At 57.2% G+C, this 26,832-nt stretch overlaps 1 protein-coding gene across 1 annotated transcript; it reads left to right on the top strand.

Moving 5' to 3' along the window:
* Positions 1 to 100: 100 nt before the first annotated feature.
* Positions 101 to 25,783, top strand: FHAD1 (forkhead associated phosphopeptide binding domain 1). The gene is made up of 27 exons (XM_072884003.1): positions 101 to 196; positions 409 to 615; positions 3,005 to 3,275; positions 4,430 to 4,521; positions 4,846 to 5,076; positions 6,488 to 6,611; positions 7,425 to 7,555; positions 9,022 to 9,087; positions 9,485 to 9,589; positions 11,403 to 11,486; positions 11,847 to 11,999; positions 12,385 to 12,580; positions 13,998 to 14,068; positions 14,393 to 14,530; positions 15,541 to 15,648; positions 15,861 to 15,950; positions 16,186 to 16,411; positions 16,914 to 16,986; positions 17,388 to 17,503; positions 18,368 to 18,527; positions 18,861 to 18,969; positions 20,333 to 20,468; positions 21,364 to 21,491; positions 21,867 to 21,962; positions 22,787 to 23,007; positions 24,000 to 24,165; positions 25,293 to 25,783. The coding sequence occupies exons 1-27, from the start codon at positions 101 to 103 to the stop codon at positions 25,374 to 25,376; spliced, it is 3,678 nt and encodes a 1,225-aa protein (XP_072740104.1). The 3' UTR covers positions 25,377 to 25,783.
* The last annotated feature ends 1,049 nt before the right edge of the window (positions 25,784 to 26,832 follow it).

Here is a 26,832-nt window from a genome sequence, read left to right as displayed (position 1 = left end):
GTCGAGACGTTCTTGGCTCAGTTGCGTGTGTTGGATGGGGGATTGCTAAATGAGTAGTTGTTTATTTTAATGCAAGCCTTGCAGGTGAAGGGGCTGGACGATGCGAGCCTTTCTGAAGAGTTCGGAGGGGTGTTTTCAGCTGAAACCGCACACCACGACGATAGGCAGGCACGAAGGGTCCGACATCGTCCTGCAGGTAGGGGTGAGGAAGCCGACCGTCGTAAAATGGCTGGTGGTTTGGGTCTAGGGAGTGGGATGCACCGGGGTCCTCCGTGCAAAGCGTAGGGGCTACCAGCTTGCTTATGCAGGGAGGTACAGCAAGGAGAGGGGGGCTTGGCAAATCGCTAACAAAACCCGAGCTGCTTTCTGGCAGGTTTCCCTGCTTGCCTGTTGATTGCCCGCTGCCAGTCCGCAGGTGTAGCAGATCATCACGCAGCCCTCGAATTCACCGCCTCGGACAACAGCTTTGTCCTTCAGGACTTCAACTCTCCCCACGGCACCTTCGTCAATGGCTGCCAGGTCCAAAATGCGGCCGTCAGAGTGAGTCCGGGGGATATCCTGCGCTTCGGCCCAGGGGGAGCGTCCTTCGAGCTGGTGGTGGATGGGGCTCCCCAGGTAAGGGTGGGTGGGGGTGCCCGGGGAAGGGTGGGTGCTGCTGCCCAGGGAAGGGTGGGTGCTAAAAATCTTAGCAATCCTGGTTCCTTCTCATTAAAAATGGTTAAGTCGAGCTTGGGCTGCAGATAAATGGAAAAAAATGCAAGTAATTTGTACAATTAACTTTTTAAAAAGTCTTGTCCACTACTAGGTTAAATAATTGGAATTGGCGGTAAGGGTATTTTGAAATGCCAAAATGAACTGTGCACAATAAGCTTTTACTACAGGGCTGTGATTTTTTAATTACGCAAAAATTTACATTTTGCCCAGGGAAGGGTGGGTGGGGGTGCCCAGGGAAGGGTGCCCAGGGAAGGGGGCTTGGGGGTGCCCAGGGAAGGGGGCTTGGGGTGCCCAGGGAGGGCCCCGGGAGCAGGAGCAGGCTCCCAGGCTGTCCAGGCGATCCCCGGGAAAGGCGGGGGGCAGAACTGAAAAGCTTGAGCTCCCTCTGCTGAAGAAACTCGGGCAGCTGGGTAGGGAAAAGGAGAAGCCCGGGACAGGTTTCCCACCAGCAAGGTGGACGTGAGCAAAGGTAGGTCTGGAAAATGTCCTTTTCCTCTATTTGCATTTTATGTTTTCTCAAAAGCTGCTTACTAACAGGGAAGTTTGCATTTGGATCAAACCTAGAGCAAACTAAAAGGTGCGGCCCTGACCGGTGCTTTGCTCGGCAGCAGCGTGCGTAGCTGGAGATACCGTGGTGTTCCGCACAGCACGGCCAGGGCATCGCCGCTGACTCCGGAGTGCCAGAGAAATCCAAAGCCGTTGTAAACTTGGGAAGAATGTGGTCGAACGTAGTGGCAGTCTCCTATCTCCGGGAAAAGAACTGTTTAGGGATGTCTGTGGAGGTCATTGAGCTTTTGGGTTATTATACAGTTAAGGATTGATAAGTTCCAGTATGATTTTTATTATTTTGGTTCTTTAGGGAATCCAGGAAAATAGATAGTGAGACAGAGTCCTCACAAACTGCGTGTGTAGCGTGCCTGGTAGCGGGAGTCGCAGAGCCTGGTCTCCTAGCCGTGCCCGTGTACGAATAAAACAGAACTGGAGTCAGCCAGTTTGTGCACCCAGATACTGGGTTTGGAGGTCTCGGCAAGATTCCTGGTGTAGCAAGCTGACCTGCTGAATCCAAAGTTGTCCGGAAAGCCTTGGCCAAGAGACATGTAAAAAAATGCTCTGGTGCGTGACGAAGCCAGAGCAGCTGGGGTGCCAGTGCTGGATAGGTAAATTTGTTGTTGCTGGAACCGTCGGCCTTTTAATTGCCAAAAGTATAGGTATAGGATGCGCCCTGAAAGCAGTTGTGCACCGTGACGCTGAGGAAGCTCTACGGGTGCCTCTTCATTGCTCTGGGCTCTGAGATCCTCCTTTGGTGTGGAACACCTTTGAAGCCTGACCCTGCTGACTGCAGAGAGTAAATAATCCTCTGCGTTGCACCCTGTGAAGTGTGTATGGTGTCTAACGCAGGGCGATCTCTCTCATTTTCAGTAATTATTAGAGGAACGTGTTGTAAAGAGGAGCAACGCCCAGCTAGGAGTCACATCCCTGCAGTGCCTCGGAGCACAGGACAAGTGCCCAGAAAGGGACAGCGTCATGCTGTGGTGGAATCCAGCCGTGAGCAAGCGCCCAGGGTAGCATCAATAGCAAAAGCGATGGGGCTTAGATGTGCTCTGGGAGAAGGCAAGGTGCCGGGAGCAGTGGGGAATGTGCGCTGGGGTCTTTGGCTCTCTCTCAGGAAGATGCCAGGATAACAGCCGGGTGTTGGAGGTCCGCATCCAAGCCAGGTCCGAGGCCACGTTGGCAGATGTTTAGTTCAACCCTTGTTATTGAGGACTATGCGTAAGCCGACGTACGAGACCTTAATGGTGGCTTGTCTCTACCTTACGGGAAAGCTCTGCTCATAAGGAGAACAGCAAATAGTGTCCTAATTACACGTCTGCCAGGCTTAGCGTAAGGTCTGATAAACGCGATGGCAAGCCAGGAGTGCCATGAGAGGCTTTGGTTCAGCACGGTGAATGGGAGAAATGACAGGGTAGGACCGCTTGTGTGTCAGCCAGGAGAGGCGTGAAACGAGGGCTTCCAGGTTTTGCAAATGACGTGCAGAATTAGGGTAGTCAAATCTAGAGAGAGACGGAAGACCTGAAAAAGCAGCAAACCCCAATAATTTCTTTTGGTTTCAGCGAAATATTAGGGATTCCTGATTAAGATCTGATACTTGGGCAATGGAAACAGGAAAGAACTGAAAATCTGCTTCCACTCAGATCTGCGCCCCTGGGTTTTTTACGACATAATGTACGCACATCAGGGGCTAAAACCCTTCCTAAACTCTTGCTGATATTGTGGTCTTTTTCCACCGCAGATGTCCTATCCCCCCGTGAAACGTCGCACAGCGTGGACCGGGCAGCTCCAGTTGGTTGCAGAGCCCAAACCTTCAACTCTGGCATCTCCTCCCCACCTCCCCTTGCTGCAGGGGCAGCATCCCCCCGGCTCTCCCAGCAGCTGGGCTCCCGGAGCAGCCGGCCACGTGCCCCATCCGCCGCCGCGGAAGCGACCCGAGAGTGCCTGGGCCAGGAGCGTGGCCAGTGCCGTCCCACCGGACGCTTTCAGTAGGACCTCCACGGTGAGGCCAGGTACTCCCCGGTGCCAAACCTGGTGGTTCGTAGCCTGGTGTCCTCTCTGAGCAACTTAACGTTGAGTGGAGTTGACCCAAGCAGAGTCGGTGTCGAGAAGTGACGAGTGTCGGCAGCAATTGGGTGCAAGTCCTTGTGCAGTGGAGCTAATCGGAGATCGCGTGTGGTCCTCGGTGGCGTGTGGGTCAGTTAAGAAATGGGCCGTGACGTACAAAGGGGAATGCCGTTGCCCTCGTAGCTGAGGGTGACATTTCCTCTTCCTTTTTCCTTGTGTGTGCTCGGGATGGGCGACGGCTAACTTTATCTGCACCGGTGACTCATGCACCTATTCCCGTCTCCGGTTTGAAGTGATGTTTTCTCCTCCTGTGAAGTGCTGCCTGGCTGCCTTGAGTGCAGGAACTTTAAAGCTGATATGCTTCTGGAAGTGAAGTATGCAACATCAGTGGAGCAGAGGCAAGGCTTTGGGGGAATAGTACAGCTGGAGACCGAGACTTTTGCCGTGACTGTAGCTTGTTGTGGCCTGTTACACAATCCAGTTGTTTTCCTGGCTTGGGGTTGGGTTGTTTGAGCAGTCATAAGCAATACACAGTCAATAGCGAAGTGCCAAAGTACGGCCGGTGCTCCAGAGCAGAGGCGGTACCGTGCAGTCCCTGCAGCATCGCTGAAAGACACGTGCACGGGCAGAATTTGAAATTGCGGTGAAGGTAAAGGGAAGGAAGCACGCGCTCCAAGGTAGCACGTACTCATCTGATTTGGGGGAAATCGAGCCAAAAGGATCCACACGCAGTAATCGTGGCGAGCATCGCTATTTGCACGCGGGAAGCCATAAAAGCGTGGCTTCTTTCTGTGGGGCTGGGCAATGCTGAAAAATCAGAGGAGCCTTTGTCTGCTGTGTGTCTGCTGCCCTTGGGGCTTTTTTGGTTCCCAGAGGTGTATTATTCCTCTCTGTTGTGCAGACTGTTTGCACTGGTGTCTTTGTAGTGCCAAAGAGTTGTTTTCTCTTCTGCTTGTGAACCGAGTTCATGGACTGTAAAGTAGCTGCCGCCTTAGAATAGTTTTGGGACAAGTGAGAGGGATGCTGCAAGAAGCGTCACCGCTGCCGGCAACCAGTTCTCACGCTGACGTTTGCTGCGGTGGTGTTTGCTTTCTTCCAGCCTCGACCAGCACCTCGGGTGACGGTGCGAGCGGTGTGGGGGGAGCCCCTTCCCTGGGGCCTCGCGACACGGATTTCCTCCCGCAGGAGAAGGTGATGCTGGGGAAGGGGTGGGCGATGCCATCCCTGTCCTGGTCCTTGGCAGAGCAGGCAAACCCTGCCAAACGGTCGCGTGTCTGATGGCGAGTCCCAGCAGGGTGCAGGGACTGTCGTCAAAGGGGACGGCTCCCGTGGATGGGGACGGCTCCCGTGGATGGGGACTGCTGGGTGGATGAGGACATGGGCACGGTGGGACGTGGGAAGGCAGGGCGAGCAGGTCCGTGCGGTCGACGGCCGTGAGTCGGTACCCCCTGGAGCAGGCAGCCCGGCATCGCCGTAGCGGGGGAGTGACAGACGGCACCCGTAATCTGCCCGCAGGGTGAACAGCTTCTGCGACTGGGGAAGGAAATCGGTCGCCTTTCTGGTTTGGAAACAGAATCAAAGCAGAAGGATGCGGTGATAAGAGATCTGCAGGGTGAGCTTGCAGCGATGGCAAAGACCCTGGCTGAGGTGGTGGCGAGGAACGAGGTGGAGCTGACCCAGAAGCTGCTCACCTTCGACCGAGAGCTGGGAGCCAAAACGGAGGAGATCAAAGCCTTGAGGGAACAGGTACTGAATGCTTCAATAGGCACCGAGCAGGGAAAATACCCCTCTGATATAGATGTTCTTTTAGTGTAACACCCAGTTTTTCGGAGAAGCAGGTTGCATGTCTGAAGCCAGGGGAAATGAGGGAGGTTTGGTTTGGTTTGGTTTTTTTTCCTTCCAGTTGCTTTGTTTTGCGCATTTGCTGGCTTTCTGTGCAAGTTTCCCTTAAAGAAGCTGGTAAATAAATATCCCATGTATGTGGTAGGATCTGTAACGCTGCAGTGGGGAGGGAAACAGAAGCTGAAGCGGCATTTGGTGGGGGAAAGGCACGCACGAGCACCTCGGGCCAGGCAGCCGGACCCTTTGCTCTTCCCCATCACCCTTCTTGCCCCAGGAAGGGACCGGGCAGTTGCATTTGCAGGGGGAATCCCTGTCCCAAAGGCAGCGCAGCCCCTTGGCGTCCTGGTGAAAACAGGCAGCTGGGTAGAGGAGAGAGGGCTTATAGTTGTCATGGCCAGGGGTATGTTAACAGCGTGCACCCACGTTTTATGAGACCTCAGAAAATGTCCTGGAGTCCTCCTGAGTATCCCCAGCGTGGGAAAAGGGTCAATGCAAGGTGTCGGTCCGATGTGAGGCACACCGGTCAGCAGCCGGGCATCTTCGCCAGCCCGTCCCGGCTGCATCCTGCCTTCTCATCTAATCCTGGGTCTGAAGGAGGCTGTGAAATGCTTTGTGCTCGTCCTGACTGTCTGTCGTGAAGAGGAAATTTTGCTAAGCAGGTTCCCGGTGGAGAAAAGGCGATATAGTGTTGGGGTGCTGTCAGCATCACTGCTGTTACTGCGCCAAGACGGTGCCTGTCTTCCTAAAGCCTCTTCCACCTGTGGATTCGCTCTTCTGTACCCTCCAGTATTTGCTTCATGAAACCGGTCATTTGAGCAGCAGGAAGCGTATTTGTGCTGTCTGCGCGGCGATGATATGCCGAAGTGGATAGCGCAGACTATTCCCCGCTCCCGATTTCCAGTAGGGACTGTAAAAACTGTCTTTGCAGCAGAAATGTGAACGTGAGTTATTAGCGGCTCCAGATCCACGTTTGTGAGTAATAAATAGGTGTGCCTGAGAAGGCGATAAATCTGCAGGCGTTTCTGCCTGCTGCTGTGTTAGCAGCGTCACCCAGCCCGGCCATGGGTTCCTGGCCTGGCAGGCAGTGGGAGGCATTGCTCCTCCGTGCCTTTTACATTAGGATTTTAGCATGAACGGCCAAAGTGAATTTAAGAAGATCCTATCCGAAGCAATGACTGCTGAGAGTTAGTAAAAGATGCTAAAGAGTAACCCCATCAGAGCGTGCCCTGGGAGCCAGATTTCACTCTCCGAAGGGGGCTGTAATCGAGTTAATAAGTGATCCGGTGAGGAGCGCGGGTGAATCTGTGTTTTGCAGAGCAGCAACCTGCAGAAAGGCTCGAGCCAGGTTTTCAGCCATTCCCTCTACGAAAGAGACCTGGAGATTGGAAGGCTGCGGAAAGAAAGCGAGAAGTTGAAGAGGGACCACGCGTTGGCCGCAGGTATTGTATCCCTGGAGCTCCGTGTAGGGGCACGAAGCAGTTTGGGACCGGCTGTCGATGCTGAGTGAGCACTGGCAAAACTGTCCGGGCAACAAAGGAATTGTAGCGGCTCGTAGAAATCGTCCTACCTCTGATTCTGTGTCCTGAAGCTTTGCGGGAGTTGCAGGTAGTGTCTGACATGACGAGTGCCCCTGGAGTGAGGGACAACGTGGGGACGGAGGCAGAGAGTGATGGGACGGAGGATTTTGTTAGGAAGAAAAGCCTCGAGCACCGAACACAGAGCAGGCTCTGAGCCGCTCGAAAGCGATGCTGTTTGATGGGCTGCCGTGCCTGCCCACCCGAGCTGCTGCGGGGCTGCACGTGGCTGCAAAGGCCACCTCGGACCGCCAGCCTTTTCCGATGGCCTTCATCTCTGCCTTCATCAGGCACGAGGAACATCGAGCGTGCACAAAGGATTGGTTTTCATAATGCATGCAGAGTAACAACACTGTTCTGCTTGGTTCCATTGCCCGAGATAAGGGAGCGGTATCGGTGCTTGGCAGGGAGGAGGCATCAGAGCTGTGGATCTGACATAGTAAGGCAGCAAAAACAGATCCGTAAGAGCTGCTCGTCCTCCAGGGAGCGTGTGCTGCAAGGCCCCGAGGAACTTGTTAGCGATGTTGTCACGGAGCAATGTCCAGCACAGCATGCCCAAAGCTGAATCCGCTGTCCAAGCCTGACGGTTGTCAAAGAGGGAGGATGGCTGCTCCGCGGCTAGAGGGCTTTTGCAGGGACATGCTTGGGTAGCCTCTCACCGGAGTTTTTTTTTCTCAGGTCTAGTGACCAGCCTGCAAAGAGAGATTGCCGGGAAGGAGCAGAAAATCCAGCAACTCAAGCAAGATGTTGAAAAAATGAAGAAGGAAAACAGAGAAAAGGACAAGCAGCTAGCAGTCGTTTCTGCCAAGGTTAACATCCCTAAGGAGGGGCTCAGTATTTTACGGTCTCACGTATGGGTTAGCGAGGGAAGCTAGGATGAGAAGGGTCATGCTTCTCTCTGTTAAGGAGCGTAGCAGCTATATTTGTATGGCTGTTTATTGGGGCAGTTGTAACCCGAGGGTCCTGGCTGCACGCAAACCGAAGTTGCAGAGCTCTGCCTCTGGGACGTAGCCGCAACGGGGCTGCGGTTTTGCCCAGGGGCCGTGCGATGCCCGTGGAGCGGCGTCGCCTTCCCCAGCTGAATCCCCCTCCTTGTTCTGCATTCAGGTACTGTGTGCCCTGGATTTCTCTGAGCACAGTAGCTGTTTGTACGCACAAAGCCCTCGTGCCAAAAGCCTCCCAAGCAGCCATGGAAACCCTGTCTTCGTGTGGCTCCCGGTAGCCCAGCCTGGTTTTTCCCTTAAAGAAAGCGGCCTGTGCAGCAGGTTGTTTCTCTGTATTTGCAGCTCCCTCCTCAACTGGCAGAGCTGCATCAGCCGCATAATAAGCGCAGAGCGGGCGCTGCGTGTTGGCTGCCTGACTAGGCACTGTACCGGGAGATTGGAGCGGTTCGCTGTGAATTTTAAGCCATGGAAAAGATGCGCGGAGCCCCTGGGCTGCAGGCAGGGATCACCCTACCCGGCAGCCTGTACCTGGCGGAGCATCCACCCCGAGCAGCTCCCTGGAGATGTGCCCCGCTTTGCCGAGGATCGGCCCTTTAGCTGGTGGGAAGGGGATACGGATGAGCCCTCGAGCCGCCGTGTGCGGGAGGGGGACCGGGCGTCCCGGGGAAGCATCCTGCTGAGTGCCTGCTGGCACCGGGTGGCCCACAGCCACAGCACGCGTGTCGAGGCAGAGAGCACGTCCCAGAGCATCCCTCTGGGGTTTTCCCTGCTCCATGGATGCGGGAAGACCCGGAGGAAGGTGGGAGCTGGTGCCCGCAGGCTCATGGGAGAGGCACCCGGGCGCTCGGGGCAGGTGGAATGGGGTCGGTCTCTGAAACACCGATACCCTGAAACGCAGAGCTGCGAAGCACAGTCTGATACAGTGGTGAATAGCCTGGAAATGTCTGGTAATGTCACGTTCAGCTTACTGTGGACGTTTTGAAGAAGCGTTTGTTTTCCTGCATCCTTCCCCCCTCCCTGTTATACTGTTTCTAAGGCCTGAGGGATTTCTCTCTGTCGGGTACTCCCTGCAGATATTTGTCCTTCTCTCAGCCAGGCCAGGCTTTAATACAGGCATTTCCAGATATACTGGTGCTCTCTGGATACTCTGGTACTGGATACTCTGGTGCTCTCAGTGCCTCGATGGCCCCGTCACGGGCACTCCGCCACCCGTTAGGTATCTGAGCGCTTAGCTGGGCTGTAGCGCAGAAGTACGTGTTGACATTTGCTGCAGAAGTGATGGTATCTGCCTGCCCTGATGATATTTTTTCCTCGGTTGCCATTCATTCTAGTGCTCTAGAATTAAAGAGGAAATGAAGCGTGAACTTGGAGAGCGAGAAGTAATTGCGTGCCGAAATGTGAGTCGCAAGTCATTTGGGGTGAAGGAGCACATGGGAGAGCAGCGACTGCAGGAATGCGTCATTGAGAGAATAATTAACTGGGCATTTGAAGGGAGTTGTTTTGAATCCAGCTCCTGTAATAGAAGGCACCTAACGTGCATAACGAACCGGAGAAATGTAAATTCCTGTAAAAATTGTAACACCGCATTGCAATGCAGGAGAATGGTGTCCATAATAAGATTGGCATTCCACTTGAAAGCCAATCTAACCGTAGTAAATATAGGTTAGAAGACAATTCCAGGGTAAATGAAATGGGGTAGGTGGGGAAAACATATTGCTTAGCAGTTAAAATCCTCCAGAGAAGCAATGCCCAGCTCCTCTGGTGACAGCCCACGCTGTCCCGGGACTCTTGCAGCGCATCGAGGAGCTGGAACGTGACCTGGAGGGGCTGCAGGGGCAAGTCCAGAAGTATTGCGCCGAGCAGGAGAGCGTCCGAAACCAGCTGGCCGAGAAAGCCCAGGTAACCGTCCGGCTGTGGGGTACGCGGCGGAGGGCAGGGAGGGACGGGCACGGCAGGTACCTCGGCCGCCTGGCACGGGCGGCAACGCGTGGGACGAGGGCCAGCAAGCCCCAGGCACGCAGGCTGTACAGGCAGAGGGTCCCAAGAGCTGAGCTCTTCCCCGGAGCCGGAGGGAAGAAGGTAACTGGTGCGGCAGAGGCTGCCCTCTGCGAGCGGTGTGGTAGAAAGTCAAGGATGGATGATGGCCCAGGGACCAAACCCGGGCAAAAAAGCAGCATTAAGCGTCCGACGCTGCAAAGCCACCCCCCTGCGAAAGGATTGCTGCCTGTCTCCCGCTACTTCAAAGCTATATTTGGAGTCGTCTGATGGGAATAGTTGGGTTATAGTAAAAGTGCTTATGGCGTGATTTTCTGGTATTGCTTTGATATGCAAAGGCTCTCGTCCTTGCAGGCTGAGGAGGAGCTGAAAGATGCCTGTGCCAGGCAAGCTCTGCAGCTGCAGGAGATGGGGCGCAGGGAGCGGCTGCTGAGAGCCGACGCGGGGAGGGCCAAGGAGCAGGTAGGGAGGAGGCAGGGGTGGGAGCACCCTGCAATCGGGGCTGTAGGCACCCAAAGTACGGGTTTTCCCACGGGGAAGGACATCGCGCTGGAGTGCAGGAAACGCAACGCAGAGTCCTGAGCACCAAACCCTGGCCCGGGGCTTAACTTGTCATCGGGTGAGGTATAGGAGGCTTATCCACAGGATTTGCGTAGGCATCATAGGAGATGCAGTGAGTTGAATAGGATACAGAAATGCACTATACTCTTTCGAATTGTAGTTATGCGGTCCGGGACCCGTGCAAACCCTCCTCCGTGCCTGCTCCGGGCAGAGGCAGCCCTGTGCAGAATAACATCGGGCTAGATCACCAGGACAGAGCTGTGCTTCGCACAAGAAGATCGTGCCCCCCCCCCCGTTAAACTGCAATGCAGAGTTTTGCTAGCATGAATTTGTTAGGAACCCCAGTCAATGAGAGGCAGAAAAAGCTATGAGTTGTTGGATCACGTTTGGAAAATAACCCCAGTTTTTGTGCAGAGTGGAGCCAAAGGGCAACCTCAAGCTTTTAAGGGCAGCTGGAGACTTTTGGGTCTGCCATGGAGGTTAGCACAGGGAAGCCCCAGGAGGAGGCAGCACCAGCTGCGAAACAGAAGCGTGAAGCACTGACCTGGGTGGGAATGGCTGTCACCTCCTGCAGAGGGGCTGGGGGTGGCATCCCCAGCTGTCCCCAGCCTGCCCTGACTGTTTCGCAGGAGGAAATAGGAGTCAGCCCTAGGAAATCCCCGCTGGAGCGTGGGACGGAGCAACCGCCTGGCTCAGGCGCTCTGTCCTTTGCAACGTATGCCAGCCCTCTGTCATCGTAGTCCTCCCGCAGCCGTAGCAGGGCGGCAGGAGACGTTCGGAAGTCGTCACGTTGTCCCGGGTGGTGGGGAGCCGACAGCCTCCCCCGTGCGTGGCACTGGCGATCGCACCGTGCACCTTGTAGGCAAAGTAACGGGTGCGATGAACCGCAGCGCCTCGCTGCCGGCGGGGTGCGAGCCGCCGGGGTCCGAGGAGGGGAATCAGGGAACCCTGGCGCAGTCGCAGGGTGAAAATGGTGCGTGAGCCAAAGCGACGTCCTGAGGAGAGGGCAGGAGCGTGCACGGGGCCTCGGTGTCGGAGACGGCAGGCACCGGGACTCCCTTTGCATTGGTGTGTGCAGGGTTGGGTAGAGCAGACCGGCAGAGCTGATGATCGATTCTCTGTGCCTTTTGTTTTCCTGTGTCGATCTCTGCTGTAGCTGGCGTCCTTCAAAACCCAAGTGATGCAAGTCTGTTCTCCAGCAGCAGCAGGCGTTGCAGGGAAAGCCGTAACGGAGCAGCAGGTGAGTTGGGAGGCACGGAGATGCTCCCAAAGCCCGGCGTTGCTCGAGTCGGCCGCTGCAGAACGGCTCCGTACCAGTAGTGCTGGTAGCGTCCAGGCTTCTCCAGCTCGTAAGTCATGCCACAGCTATCCCAGGTTAATGACACCGCTCCGTGATGTGAAGGCGACACGATCCTTTTTGTCCCCCAAAGCTTGGGTGGAGTCGGTGGGCTGCAACAGGGAGAAGCCCAGGAGTCTGACGTGGCTACTAGTTTGCAGCAAGCCTCAATCTTTGCTCGCTGAGACAGTCCATGGTCCTTCAGCTGAAAAAGGGTATTAATAAAATGCCTTAGTCTCCTCTTCCTTCACATGCTTTTTCCAGGTGATAGAGAAGGTCAGGCAGATCTCCGACGAGAAGCAACAAAGTCAGGAGAGAGAGAAGTGTCTGCAGGAGGAATTAAGCTCCAGGCTCTCGAAGGAAAAGGAGGTGTCTGCAAATGTCGAGGTGTTCAAGAAATCCCTGCGGGAGCTCCAGGTCAGTCCTTTAAATACTGATGACCAACTGGCAGCGCGGAGAGAAGTGGCACAGGGCATTTTTTTGGCCTGAGGATAGGTCAGAGCAAAGAGAGGCTTGTGCGTTGGCGCTAGCCAGTGCGCAGCTCTCCCGATCAGCGAGAGGTGAGCGTAGCCCCGAAAAGCGTTGGTTAGAAAGAAATCGGAGGTGTCGCAGAAGCGTGTCCTCCCCTGGGCCTGCCGGGAGCCGTTCCCACCAAAGATATCGACCCAAGAGGTGAAGCGTCGTACCAAAGTGTTCGTGTGGTGCTGCGCAGGACTTTTTCAGAGATGATGTGTTATTTGCCAAGTCCCAGAAGCCCGCTAACCATGGAGGCTAGCTTGTTCACCGGCTATATTTTTTCCAGGCTTGCCTGAGGAGCTCCTGCAGCAGTGACAGCCTGCGAGGGGAGCTGGGGAGGCTGGAGGCAGCGTGCCTGGACCCCTCCATCTCAGCCATGGGCACGGCGGTGGTGGAAATGGCACGTGTCCCCCTGTCCTGGCTGGAGGACGCAGAGCGGCTCCTGGCCAGCGTGGGGATGGACCCGCGTGCCTCCGGCAAAGGTCCGTGTCCCGCTGGGTGTCCCTGGGAACAAACCCACTGCAGGTGGGATGTCCTAGCTAGCCAGCCATAGAGCAGAAAGTCCAGCGTGAGGCACTGCTTGGGGATGCCAGGCCCCCACATTGGTGCAAATCTCGGGCGGTTTGGGCAACTAAGCAACCTGCTCAGGCAGCGTTGCGTGCTGTTATTCCCTGCCTCTGCGGCACCGGTCACCCTGTGTAGCCCGTGCCACCCGTAGGGCTCTGGGGGGTTTGTCTGCGGGAGGCGATGCCTGCGTGTGGTGGGCATGGTCTGCTGGCATTGTGCTTATTCAGTCACGGTGGGTTTTGCCTTGGTGGCATATAGGACGTGCTTCTTGGCCGCGCTTGTGGCCGTGGTGCTGGCTGAGATCCGAACCCCTTTGTCTCGAGGCGACAAATTACTTTGTCTTCCCTTTCCTGTGCCACCTCTGTTGCGGAGTGGCAGAGCAATTGCCACGTGGATTTTGCCGAAAACAAGTTTAGGTGAACGCGGTGCGTGGAAAACGCAGCAGCTGTAGAAGCACGGGCCTGCGTCAAAGCATCGCGTGTCGCGAAGCGTCTCTGCAGAGGAGTAATGGCTCTGACAGTGGCATGGGAGGGGGAGCACCGCTCTCACGGCAGCACGGAGCGTTGCACAGGGGTGCAGGGCGTGCCGGGTGGCAGCGGGGTGGAGCGGAGCGGCGTCTGCGAGGGCGCAGGAGGAGCTGCGAGGCCGCTGTGGTTAGCGGCGTGGTAATTATAGCAGCGGGAGGACCGTGCAGCAACGAGCCGTCCTTGGCTCTTGCAGAAGTGTCGGGCCTAGAGAAGACGGGGTGACGCAGCAAAAAGGGTGACAGCGCGTGTGACAAGGAAGACGTAGTCTCCTGGGCTGCGCGTGCAGTCAAGCTCCCTTCCCGTGATGTCTCGGCGATAGCAGCGATCTCCCAGGGGTGGGAATGTGCTGCTGGTTCCAGTAAGCGCGGAGGGGAAACCCTCGGCTGGCTCCTGGGAGCCTTTCCCAGATCTCCGAGCCTGAATCCCATAGCAAGAGGCTCGCGAGGGTCTCTGGGTGCAAGGCAGAGCTGTTGCCCACGGGTGTCTCCTTCCCCGACAGCCGACAGCAGCGCATCCGCTGCCCCAGCCTGGGAGGGAAGCCCACGTCGAGCGTGTTTCCTGGGTATCCCAAGGAGCGTGGGGGGGACCGCGGGGGAAGTTAGCGTCGGTCCCTTCTCCTCCCTGCTGCCTATGGAGGAACGCGGAGCCCCGCCGTCGGGCGAGGGGTGCGAGGGCCAGGGCTGAGGGTCAGCGGTGGCCAAAGCGAATTTCGCAAGGAGGCAAGCGGCGTCCCCAGGCCTCCGAGGATGCTCCAGGTGGTATACGTGGGCTGTGTGATACAGCGAGACCCCGTTGGCTTTTGCAGGGTTGTTGGCTGCTCTCCGGGGATTGTTGGAAAACAGTCAGGAAACTGCCCAGAGGAATCAGATGTTACAGGTACAGAAACGTGTGTGGACGTAAAGCGAGTGGATTGGGGATCTTTCTATCAGTAAACACGATGGTAGTCCTAAGCGAGCCGATGTGGGACCCGAATTGGGAATGTTACGGTAGCAGAGGTCCCTGGGTCTGCGGCAGACGCAGGGAATGGAGAAGACGGAGCCCGCTGTCGGCGTGTCGGTGTCTGTATCCCTAACGCGGCAAGGATGGAGGGTGTAGCGCTCTCTTTAATTGTTTGCTAGCGAATGTACGCAGGATGTTTATTTCTGGCCCTGCTGCTAACACGCTTCCTTTAACACCTCAGTATCTGCTGTCTCCCCGTAGGCCCAATTAGAGAAGGTCCGGGAGTCGCAGGCAGCTTTGCTGCAGGAACACGTCAAGGAGCTGGAAGCGAAACACGAGCAAGACCTACAGATAAAAATCAAGCAACTTATATTGGAAAAGGACAAGGAGAACAAAGAGGTAGGGTGGCACGGTTGTTTTTTAGGAAAATGACTGTCATGCAGGAAAAATAGGTGTCTGTGATAGTGGGGCCGAGCGAGGGGAAGAAGTGTCTAGCCCCAAACTGTCTAGGTGCAGTCCCAAGAGCCTGGGTATCGGCTGTCCTCCTGTATCGATGTGGGTGATTTTAACTCCCCAAAGTATCCCCGGTGGAACTGGAAAGCATCCGGTAATGGCAGGATGCGCTGCTGCCGGTCAGTCCTCCTATATTGATGTGGGTGATTTTAACTCCCCGAAGTATTCCCGGTGGAACGGGAAAGCATCCGGTAATGGCAGGATGCGCTGCTGCCGGTCAGTCCCTGGGAGAAAGCGGCAAGCCAGGAGCACCATCCAGATAGGTGAGCGTAGTCAGACATTGCGCTGCCTGCAGTAAATGGAACGCAAGCGCAGGTCGGCTCCCTTGCAAGCCTTTTGCTCCCTCCCTTCCCCACGCTGAGCTCCTTTTGGGTCTGTTCTGGCTGGAACAGTATATCTATCCCCTATGGAGCACGGGGACGGCTGCCCGGCGGGTTCTCGCTGGGTCACCCTCAGCCCCGGGGAAGCCCAGGCCGCCGCGCCGATGGCACTGGTGCAGGACGTAGCGTTAGTAAAGGTGTGAATTTGGTGCTTTGCTGCATCTGTATGTTGTGATGGGGACAGCATATCGTGGTGGTCTTGTAAGGCAGTTTCTAGCGTGCTTGTGTGTCTGTCCCTTCGGCAATGGTTGTTTCCCGGCATCGAGTTTTCTAAGGAGGTGGGTGAGGAGCAGCAAAGCAGCTCCTCCTGGGTGTCTTTGCTGTACCTTTCCCCAGGCGCTCTCGTCCCCTCCCTCAGCGAGTCGCCTCGTGTCCTGCCAAGGTGTTCTCCCATAACGTGCCCCTGCTCCAGAGCAGTGACCCTCCTGGTTGCTTTCCTCATGGGAGTCGAGGTCTTTTGCTTAATGGCACGATTTATTTTTTTCTGCACTGAAACTGTGGGCTGTCAATTCTCAGAATCTGGAGAGCGCTGTTGCCGAGGAGAAGGACAAGGGCAAGCAATCCATAGAGGAAGAAAAGAAGAAGATCCGAGACCTGGAGAGCCACCTGAGAGGCTTGACTGAGGTCAGTGGCACACATGGGAGGAGAAGCGGAACCGCTCACACTTGGAATAAATAAATCTGAAAGTGCTCTGTAGCATGGCGGTCCATTTGGTCAGGGGCCAGCAGTGGACCATGGGTTGTTTCCCCCCAAATGCACATAGATGCATATCTGCAGAGAGAAAGGTGGATTCTTGCGAGCTTGTTAACGTAATTACTGCTGATTTCTTCATGTAGGCGTTAGCAAGGAAGTCAAAGGAGCAGGAGGTTACAGACTGCAAACTGAGCGAAGCTGTGCACAAGCTGGAGGAAGCCGCGGCACGAGAGGTATTTCCAACAAGCCTTGTGTGCAGGCAGAGGACGAGGCATAAATGTGGTTTCGGTGAAGAAGGCTTCCCCGGTCCCGGCTGATGAGGGGGGAGAGCACCGCAGCCTCCTCCCTCCCTGCAATCCTTCCCTTCCCTCTGTCCTGACTGCTGGCCAGGAGAGATGGTGCCGATCGTGATCCCAAAGGAAAACGGGCGCAACGCTTCCAACCGAGATCATGCGTCTTGTTTCCCAGATGGCATTACAGCAGCAGGTACTCGCGCGAGATGAGCAGCTCCAGACCATTCAGGAGGAGAATGAGTTAGAGAGGCAGAAACTGCGGGAAGAAGTAGCGGAATATAAAGAGCAAAGCAAGCAGCATTCTGTGACAATTGTGGCTTTAGAGAACAAGTTGCTGGAGGCCCAGCAGCAGCAGAAGACACTGGAGGAGGAAAATGCAGCGCTCCTGGAAAAAATGGAAGGTAGCTAAGGGTTGCGTGGGATGAGTCCGTACTGGGAACCTTCTCAGTTAACGTGAACTTGATAGAGAGGTGCAGTAGTGCGCTTGCTGCTATGGAAAGCATGGTGTAAGACGTTGGTTTGAGGTTTGCCTGCATGCAGGACGAGCTCGGCGAGTCCCTGAAGAAGCCGTTTTGCAGGGAGTTGCAGTATATTGTTCAGTGGCTGTGGGGACTGTTGGTAGTGTGCCACGGTCGCAGACGGGGCTTTCCCGCTGGAGAAGGGCTCTTTGCCCTCTAAAGCGACGAGGCTGGAGCACTTTGGGCTGCACCCAGGCGTAAGTGGTCCTGAGCAAGGAAGGACGTAAGGAACTGTTGGAACTGGGCCCTAAGAGACATGGGTTTCCAAAAAAGATGGTCTTCAACGCTGTCGTGGAGGAAAGGATATACATAGCAGAAGCAAGCAGGCTGAACGTGTATGCGTTACAAAGAAGTAATGATTGGCCTTTGTTATTGCGTCCTGTAGGGCTGCGGGCGGACGCCCGCCGGTCGACATCGCTGGAGGTGTCTCCTGCCGCAGAGTCGCACGGTTGTCTGAGGTAAGCAGCGCTTGCGGAGGGTGGTCTTGTTCAGAGGGGCTTGGAGGAGAGCAGTTATCGCCAGGAGAGCTTAAGGGAGACCGAGGGGCTGACCGCAACTTGTCCTGAGATCTTTTTTGTCTGTGATGGCAAAAAGAGTCCTTTTGCTAGGCTGAAATGGTCTTCGGTGCACGTAGCGTCAAAGTGACGCCAAACAGCGTGTGAGTGATCTGCTGTCCCGTCCGGACGGCTCCAGGTAACAGAGTCCCCCAGTGCCATAGGCGTGAACATAGGGGACTGAAAGGCAGTTAAGAAAGTAATGCGTAGGTATTAATCATGAGATGCAGCTCAGGAAGGCGTGCGCAGGCTCCCTGACATGAGTCTTTCAAATGCACTGTGAGATTTGCACTTATCTGTCTCAGGAAATTCCATGAGGAGCTGGCAGCGGCACAGAGCGTGCTCCTGGCCAAGGAGGCCGTCATCGCCGAACTAACCAAAGAGCTCGTGGAAACCAGAGCCAGGATGTCGGACATGAGAGGTGGGTGAAGCGTACTGCGTGGTTTCCATCTTCCCATCCCTCTTCCGAGCAGTAACGAGGGTAGGTACTAGCAGGTGCACGCAGATAGAGATAGATGTCACCATCCTAAATAGATGTCACCATCCTAAAGCAATGCTGTTGCCCTGCTCGGGGCAAAGCAGGCGGTGCATCCCCTGTGGGCGGGTGAATGTCTCCCTCTCCTTGGCTAAGCAATAGCAGTGATGGGGAGTGAGGGCAACCGGATGGAGATGGGGTGGGCAAAATTTAGGCCATCGTTCTCACAATCCCACTGGTGGGCTCTTTGAGCCTAAGGTATCTGAAGCCAGCAGACTGGGAGAGCCCTGCCTGGGCTTCCTCAGTGGGCACGGTTGTGCTTTGGGGAGGCTTTATGGGGGTACCCGGCAGAGCGGACAGAAGTGAGCCTGAGCCTGGAAGCTAAGGGATGCGCGTGGCTTCCATGCTCTCGCTGCCATTAGCACAATGTGAACGTGGGGACAGAGCCTCCGAGGAAGGTAAGAAGGTAAAGGGCTGCAAGTCAGGACACACTGGCAACCCCGTTCTTCTCCAATCTGAAGGAAGACTGCCGTAGCAAGTGGTTACTCTGGCGCATGCCCACGCAAAGAGACCGGCCTTGTGCCGTGATTTGGTAGGGCAAGGTCTCTTGGCACGGCCTGGGATGCGAGGGCTGCTATCAAGGGCAGGGCAAGGGTCCGCGGGGCCAAGCTCCGTTATTGCTGACAGCCCAGGCGATGGCGCGCTGGGAAAAGGGGACGCATCCGTGAACGTCGTTTCACCGAGAACTGCGGATCCCCCAGGGCTGGGTGATGAGACAGCCAGAAACCCATGAAGCTGGTGTGTGCCTAGGGGAGCTGAGCGAGGAGCAGAAGGTGGAACTGGAGCGGAACATGAGCCGGGTGAAATACCAAGAGCGGGAACTGAACCTGCTCAGAGAGAAGCTATCCCAGATGTCCAGCCTCGTGGAGAAGAAGGATCAAGCCCTGAAAGCAGCAGCTGAAGAGTTAAGGTACACGCTGCCGTGACCTGAGGCTTTGCCAAAGCTGCTCCGTAGATGCCCGGCAGCTGATGGCAGTTGGGTATCTCCCTGGGAGCAGAAGGGCAAGTTGGAGAGCATCAGAATTGAGCTCAGCGAGTTTGTCTCTGTGGCAGTGCCACGTGAACTGAACCGGGGGTTTAGTGGAGCTCCTGCCAGGACATGTAACTAAGTCATTTCTAAGTGAATGTTCCCACCCACGCTGTGGTAGTCATCGGCGAGTGCCCAGGGTGCTGCTCTCTGCAAGCTGTTTGGGCAACCTTCATCTGTCATGGTGTGCCACAGCCATCTCGTCTCTTGGCACAGGCAAGCCCAAGCCGACTGTCGGGCGCTGAAGGATGCCTCCCGAGAAACGGTGGAAAAGCCGGAGGATGCTCCTGGGACGCCAGCGCAGGCGGGTGAAGCCTCCGAGAGGGTAAGTCCGCACGGAGGCTGCCGAGGTCTGGGTTTGCTGAGGGTATCGATCACGTGTGCCGTGTGTCTCAGCATCGTGGTGAGACCTGGCGATGGCCAGCCGAGCCTTGGGTCTGCTCAAAGCTGGCTGAAGGCAGGAGCGCGGGGTCGCCGGCCACGCTTTCCCTAGCCGAGGGCTTCCTGCAAGCCAGGGTAGCCGTGCTGGCAGCGCTCCTGCGCAGGCATTGCTGCTGGCTAATGAGCTGCTGTTTGTACGGCACTTTGGAACCATGAAGTGTTGTGTGTGCTAATGGCTGCGATAATTGCTGTTTAGAGTGGATAGCAGCGTACTGAAAGATTTGCGTGTGTTCCCTCCTCTTCCCAGCCTTGCGCAGCCGCAGGTGCTGGCTGTATTGGCGACGCAGAAGCAGCTATAGGGTGGAATGTGCAGGAGCAGGGGTAGCTTGTTGCACAGGACAGGAATAAACGCTCCCTGTGCTAGAATTCCGATTTGATTTCCCTGGTGCTAGAAATGGGAAGAACTCAAAGGGGGTTGCAGCAGCAGATGGAGGGACTGTAGAAATTGTACATCCTGTACCGCAACAGTGGCAGAGAGCGTGCCAGCGAGGAAGGCTGGATGTGTGGGGGCCAAGCGGTGACTCACAGCCAGATGACGAGCGGGAGGTATCGCCCGTCCTCTTCTGCACATAGAGATGGGGAGGGCAAGCGCGGAGCGCTGGAGGTGCAGCCCAGCCAAAGCCGTGGTTCGGGAGCAGATGGCGTCTCACCGAGCAGTGCCACGGGGCGACGGCGGCCAGACCTGAGCCAGTTTGCAGCCAACGTTAGCTGTGTGCAGGGTGTGATGATGGGCCTGCCCCGTGCCAGATTTTTGGATGTTTGTCATAATGCAGCAAGCCGGGTGGGGCTGGAATAGGGAAACGCCTGTGTCTGCGCGCACGGGTGTAGTTTAAAAGAGAATAATGCATGAGATCGTGTATAAATGCAGGCCACAAAGCGTATCGGTATTTGGATGTAGAAAACAGGAAACGCTCTGCGGTAGCACAGAGCACAAGAGAAAAACGGTGACGTGGCCGTTCCAAGCCGCACATCGTCCTTCTCCCGGCTCTCTGGAGCGTTTGCAGGGCTTATGTCCTCACCGGAGCGTTGCTGGCGCAGCGGAGCATGAGAGGGGTCTCTGACACCGCTCTTCTACCCCACAAACCCACAGAGAGGGTGTAGGGTGAGACGCTCCGTGGGCTTTGCTCTTGGCACGTGCCAAGTGTCCCAGCGCCTCTCAGCAAGGCTGTGTCTAAGCCAGGTTTAAGGTGAGCTCGTGTTGAGCCAGACGCAGTCTGGGCGAGAACTGGCTGGGCTGCTTCTTCCAGGAGCCAGCGTTGGACTTGGCCGACCTGGGCGCGAAATGCCGAGGCCTCAGGCACGAGGAAACGATCCAGCGCCAAAAAGAAGGCTTGGCCGAGCTCCGGGAGAGAATAAAGATGCTGGAGAAGAGGCAGTCCTCAGGTAAGCGAGGCTGTCACTAGAAAGGGAAGATGCGTCCGCTCGCCTTTGCCGGACCCCGGGGTCTGCGCCGGTGGAGCACGTGACGCTAGGGAAGGCGCAAGGGGCTGTGCCAGGGGCTCAGGCTCGTTGCTTGCGACGGGCTCAGGCTTCTCCCTTGCAAAGTCAGCGCTCGCGTGCACGCGTGTCAATCCGTGCAGGTGATAGGAAAACATCTCTGAAGAACCCGCAGCGTGGCTACAGGCTTTAGAAAGGCACCTGGTGTCATTTGCAGGCATCAAGCGTCGGTAGGTGTATATGCGTGAGGAGGTGCCACGCGCAGGAGTGAGCAGAGCGAGGCAGCTGGCGAAGGGTTTTGCAGCAGTAGCTGCCGTGCAGTCGGAGCCAGAAGCGAGCAGGCGCCCAGCTCTGTGCTCGATCGCTCCCTGCTTGGGTGCTGCTCTCCTCAAGGCGAGAGAGAGCAGCTGGCACCTACAGGAACCGAGCCTGGGGTGGGGTGGTCTTGCAAAGCCTTGCAAGTGCTGTACGCTGTGAGAATCTTCTGCTTGCCCTAATTTGTTCTCTTTCGGTCCCTTTCCATCCTGAATATCCCTGTATCGAGAGCAGTATGGAAAAGCAGTGCCATCTCAGTGAGAAGCTACAAGTAGAGTAGCAGTTTGTGATGCAATCTCTGAATTGCCACCTGAACAACAGGTTTGCATCCTCCTGAGGTAGAGAAAGCAATGCCCAAACTCTCGGAGAGCGATGTCTGCAGGGAAGGCTGGTGCAGGCTTTACTCCCTAGCCTGTGCACGGTCTGTGTGAGGGCAACCTGGCAAGCCTCAAAATGGCCGAGGTAGGAAGCCACAGCATGTCGCAAGGAGAGTGGAACGACTCGGTGGGTGTCTGTTTGCCTCCAGCTGTCGTGAAGAAGGGTTCAGAGCCGCTGGTGGTCCTGACGAAAGACTTACCAGAGCAAATAGTCCAGAAAACAGGTCTCGAGAAGGACCCTGCACCCGTGTCGGGAGCAAAACTGAAGGCTGGCAAGGTAAGAAGCCAGTTTGTGGTTCGTGGTGCTTGTGGCTTCGTTGGAAAAGTATTCCTTGGAAGAGGGAGAATTAGGCTTTCAGATATCATAACCGAAATGCCAGGGGGGAGGGAGAGGGAGGTGCAAAACCTGGCAGCGTGCAAGATGCAGCCTCATGGAAGGCATGGCTTGCGGAGGGTATCGCAGCTCCTGTAAGGAGCTGTGCATCGGCCAGCGCCCTTGGCCAACCCGTTGGCCGGCACTGCTCGGGGACGCCGCCGCCTGAGCGGGGTGGGAGGCTTTGGACCGTGGTGGCTTTCCCGGGCAGCGGAAGGGAGGCTCGAGGCGGCTCAATCCAAAGCTGGGCGATCTGTGGGTCCTTCCCTTCCTGCACAGGTTCCTGGCCATGTTCCTGATGGGAGATCCCATGGGGCCACCGATGGGGCAGTGAGTTCGGTGATGGCTGAGGCGACGGACCTCGGCGAGAAGATGGTACGTCAGCGAGAGACCTGTTAAAATGGTACCCAATGCTCAGAGGGGGTAGCTCGTTTTCTAACACACTGCAGAAGTAAGCGCGTGGCATCAGGGCTCCACAGGAATGTGGTGAGGGATCACCTGGGGATTTCAGGACCCAGGGTGCGCCGGGCATCTGCCGGGACGTCTCGGGACCCTAGACCACTCAACGGCGCATCCTTCTCCCCTTCCCACCTGCTTTGGGGATGTTCCCTTGGGCGGTCAGGGCTGATCCTCAAGGAGAAGGGTAGGGTTGGTGAGGACAGAGACCTTCACCAACTTAGACGCCCGCTAAATGACACAAGAGAGGCTGCGGAGTGATGGAGGTGGCTGCTAGAGGAGGTGGCCATTGGTAGTGCAGTGGGTGGGTTGTGAGAGCGGGTCTCTTGCCTCCGACAAGGGCAGAAAAAGGTCCAGCAGGGGAAAACAGGTCATCTTGAAAAAGGAAAAATCCAGCCCCAACGAGTCGTGCGGCTGGGAATCGAGCGCTAGGTGTGAAAGGGGCTGGCCTGGAGCTGGGATGAGCTCCGGTGCGTGCGTCGCCGCTGCGAGTGCCTCCAAGCACGCAGCCCAAAGGCACGGACGAAGGGCAGCCGGCCACATGTGTAGGAGCGCTCAGAAAAGCTCACCCAGGGAAAGCACCCGTGGCAATGGCAGAAAGGGGAAGGCATGCGGCAGTCTCCTTGTGATATTTTCATCTCCTCGGCAGAGCAGAATGAAAGCAGATGGCTGAGCGGTGTGATGTTATGTGGCAGAGGAATTGGCAGGCCTAGTAAATAATGCATTCCCTGTTCTTCCTACAGTACCTTGACGTACTTGGTGCTCTGGGAAGCCTGATGAAGGTGAAGGAGCTGTCAGGAATGCAGTCGCTGAAGCACCTTCCTCGGGAGGAGAGGGAAAAAGCGGGACTGCAGAGACGGAAGGACCTGGAGCTGCTGTACGATAAGATCAGGAACCTGAAGAGTCGCCTGGAAAGAAAGGAAGAAATGCTGAAAGATTACGAGGCCGGCATGGAGCAGCTCAGGTACCGGAAGGCGAGGTGGCTGTTACTGGCCACGGGTCTGAGTGAGACCGAGTCCTGGGACACAAAGTGACGGGGAACTCGGGGAAAGGAGCGGTGCAGCCCCTTGCCAGGTCGTGCGTCTGCCTGGCACTGGTCATGTTGTGGCCACGGTATAAAAAACAAGTGGTAGGAGGAACGGCGGAGTGTCCTCTCGGTTCTCTGCAGTGGTGCCTTGCAGTTAAGCAGCGTCAGGGCTGGAGAAACCTTGGCAGAACCCCTAGTCCGGGGTGGCCGGACCCTGTGACAGCAGTGGCATCGGCCGGGATGGAGGAACAGCGTCAGCAGGCCCAAGGCAGGCGTGGGAGCCGATGGGAAGGGCTGTCCAGAGCGCAGGCGACGCTCCCGCTCCACGCGCTGCCGCACAAGGTGATGTGTTAGGGAGCAGGGAGGAGCCCGTGGGAGCGCTTGGGCGAGCCCCGCTGCTGCTCGCCGCACGAATGCGGAAGTCGTTTTGCCCACAGCACCGGAAAAAGCGGTGGAGAAAGACATTTCTGGGCTGGTGTAAACATGCCGCCTATTCAAAGTAGGCAAGAGGTGCGATAGTGATCTCCACGCCGGCCACGGTGACACAGCCACCCAGAGTCCCCCTCCGGGCTCGTACGCCGAACAGAAGGGATCGCAGCCATCGCCACGTGTGTGGTAGGGTGGGTGTGAGGAGGGGGGGAAGCCTTGAAGAGGTGGCATCTTGGTCTTGGCAAAGGCAGGAGGAGAGGGGTTCTTCCGTGGTGTAAGGAATCGGAGCAGGGAAAACACTGGCTAAAACGTGTGCAGGTCCTCGCAAGGTGGTAGCTGCTCTGATGTCCTTTAGTGTCACCCCGTGGCGTGGGGAGGGCTAGGAGTGGACGCAAGCGCAACAGGGAGATGGCTCGAAAGCCGTCTGTCCCGGGCAGAGCCCGGCTGGCGGTCGAGGGGTTGATGTGGGTGACAGACCCCCCCCTTCCCGTTTCGCACAGGCTGAACCAAGCATCGCTGCGAAGGTGCCGGGAGGAGATGTCCAAACTCGAAGATGAAGCCTACAGGGAGGCAGAAGAGAAGGCTCTGCTGAAAGAGGCTCTGGAGAGGACACAGCTCCAGCTGAGCCAGGAGAAGAGGCTGCTGCGAGCGGCCAAACTGCGCAAGGTGAGGACGCGGGAGCGGGTGAGCAAGGCCCACGAGGACACCGGGAGCCCCAGGAGCCAAGCGTCCCCGTGCCCGAGCGTTCAAAGGCAGGTCGCGGTGGTCAGCAGGCACCTCCGAGTTCAACGAGGTGCTTCAAGCTGCGTCTGCCGCGGTGATGTAGGAAGGCACGAGGGGCGCACGGCGCAGCCTGAACGCTCAGCTGTTGGTAAGATGCTCGAGGCAAGTCCTGCAAGTAGGAGGAAGGTGGCTCCTGGCGTTATCCAGAGCCTTGCAGAGGACAAGGTGAAGGAGCCTCCAGGCTGTGCCCGTTCTCCAGAAGGCAGAGTCAGGAAGGCCTGACGCCCTCCGGTCACTCGGTTGTGTGGCTCACGATGGAGGCGAGGCGAGGAGGGGCGAGCGAGCGAGCTGTCCGCTGCCGCAGGCACCGGCTCCCCTCGTAGGTGCAGACGCGTGATTTTGCTCTCTCCGAGATGACCGCTCAGGAGGCGTTTGGGAAATGAAGAGCAGGGGTTGCGGTGAGAGACCCTCAGGGTGTCAGCGGGCTGAAAGCTGCGAGAGCCCTCTTGGCTCTGGGGACTCCTCTCTTGCGTGGGGCACCTCCGTGGTGGTGCCTGCTGCAGCCGGAAAGGCAAACGAGCCCGGCGTGGAGTCTGGGCAGAAGCCAAGAGTGCCGCATAACGCGCTTAGGGAGCTTTTGCGATCGGCTAGGAACACGTGGTGGGTCTGGCGCAGTTTTCTGGCTGTCGAGTACCGCGGGCGTCTGCGCCCTTCTGCAGCAGCAGCGGGGCAGACGCCGGGCGAAGAGCTGGGAGCTGCGTGCGATACCCAACTCCTGCGCTTTACGCAAGAGCCAGCTCCGTCTGTCAGGGAGCCGGGATTGGGCGGTCTGTCTGACCGTCCCAAGAGGCGAGGCATCCCAGGGCCCTGCTGCTCAGCCAGGCTCGGCTGCACGGCAGCATCCCCATGCCAAAGGTGGAGGGCGACGTGTGCGTAGGCAGCTTTATCGATGGGCTGGGGCCACGCAGGGCGAGGGGGAAGGGAAGGGCACGCACATCCCACGGACGCTGCGAAGGCCGTGCCGAGCTCTCGCGGGCGAACGTGGTGTTCGATGTCTCTCTGTGCTGCAGCCTGGAGCCAAGAAGCCTTTCTGCTCGGGAAAGCTGAAGGCCAAAGAGCGCACGGCAGAAGCTGTCACGACGGGAAGCACATAGGAGAGGCACCACGTGGGCCTTTGGTAGGCGAAGGTCTGCGGTAGGACCGGGTCGTTGCACTGTGGACTCTAATGTTGGACGTGGCACGAGGTGCGGGCGCGTTTTGAGGAGCCCCTGTTGGTATCCCGTAGCTCCTGGGCATGCTGCTGTGCCTGTACGGCGTGTAGGACCTTATTTTCCCGCAGTACGTGTTCCATACCGCGTGGTGGGGTTTATGACAATAGAAAAGGTTGTGCGGAGACAGCCCGGTGTATATGTGTGTGTGTGTATTTATATGTGTGTGTGGATACAGCCCAGCGTATACAGTGTACGTGTGAAGTCCGTTGTGTGGGGGTCTGTCCTGTCCCTGCTGAAGTGGCCTCGAGCACGTGAAGCCTGCACGGCGTGAATTGTCCCTTGCACTTGCAACTCCCGTGTCCTCCGGTCCCCGTGGGTGTCACGGGGGAGTTGGAGCATAAGGCGCGATGCAGTATGGACACGTAGCACACCCGGAACGCTGGAGCACAACGCCGACCGGAGCCGCGGTGAGCTGCCACGAAGTAACGGAAAGGAAAGAAGAGGAGCCGTGTCAGCCGCGCTGGTATGTTACAGCAGCAGCGTGGGAACGAGCCCGGGGAGACGAGAGCAAGTCCCGGTCGGTTGGGATGGGGCAATACCACGGGCTCGTCCGCCCGCTGTTGCCATCCGATGCAATCCTGCAGCCACTGTTCCTGTTAGCAAAAGGGTGGGAGCAGACCCTGGTTTCTGGGGAGCGGTGGCATTTTGGGGAGAGGGTCTCTGCGGGGAACGGGCAGTTCCAGCGCACGTCGCCCCTGCAGCCGCTCTGCCTTAGCATCGCTCGGAGCAGTCCGTGCCGAGTCCTCTGCAGATCTTTTCAGCCGAGGATAATTTGGATGTGAGCAAAACCTCGGGGCTTTGGGGAATTTCTTTTTTAATAGGATAAAAAGGTCTAAAAGCAGCGCAGGGGGGCTGCGGCTCGCTGACGCAGGAACCGCATCGTCCGCAGGCGTGCCGTCAGGCGGCCGGGCACCCAGGGGCGCGCGATGGCCGATGCCTAATTTCTGGCACGGACTGCGCGGTGAGCGGCTGTGCCGCGGGGCTCTGGTTGTCGACGGGGCCTAATTTCCCCCCCAGATGTGCCGTGGGCTTCCATCTGCCCGCTGGCCTGGGCTTATCTCGGGGCGAGGCACGACCTCGTATGCCCGCCTAAGGTGAGGGCTGCGCCGCGAGGTGCCGCGGGCATCCCCTGCGGGTTTCTCTGGTGGCTTTGGGCTGGGCGAGGCGATGCTCGTCCCCTCGAGCCCACCCCTGCCCGACCCCCGACGGCTAACGGAAGGGCCGCCGGTGTCCGGAGGTGCCCCGGGGGCTGCAGAAGCCGCTTCCCCTCCCTTGATCCCGAGGAATCGCGCCCGCAGCCCTGCAGATCCCACCGCGGATGGCACCACCGCGGGCAGCG

The sequence above is a fragment of the Ciconia boyciana genome, chromosome 19 (genome assembly GCF_034638445.1).
Source record: "Ciconia boyciana chromosome 19, ASM3463844v1, whole genome shotgun sequence".
Lineage (NCBI taxonomy): Eukaryota > Metazoa > Chordata > Aves > Ciconiiformes > Ciconiidae > Ciconia > Ciconia boyciana.
This window is presented reverse-complemented; position numbering and strand designations above follow the sequence as displayed.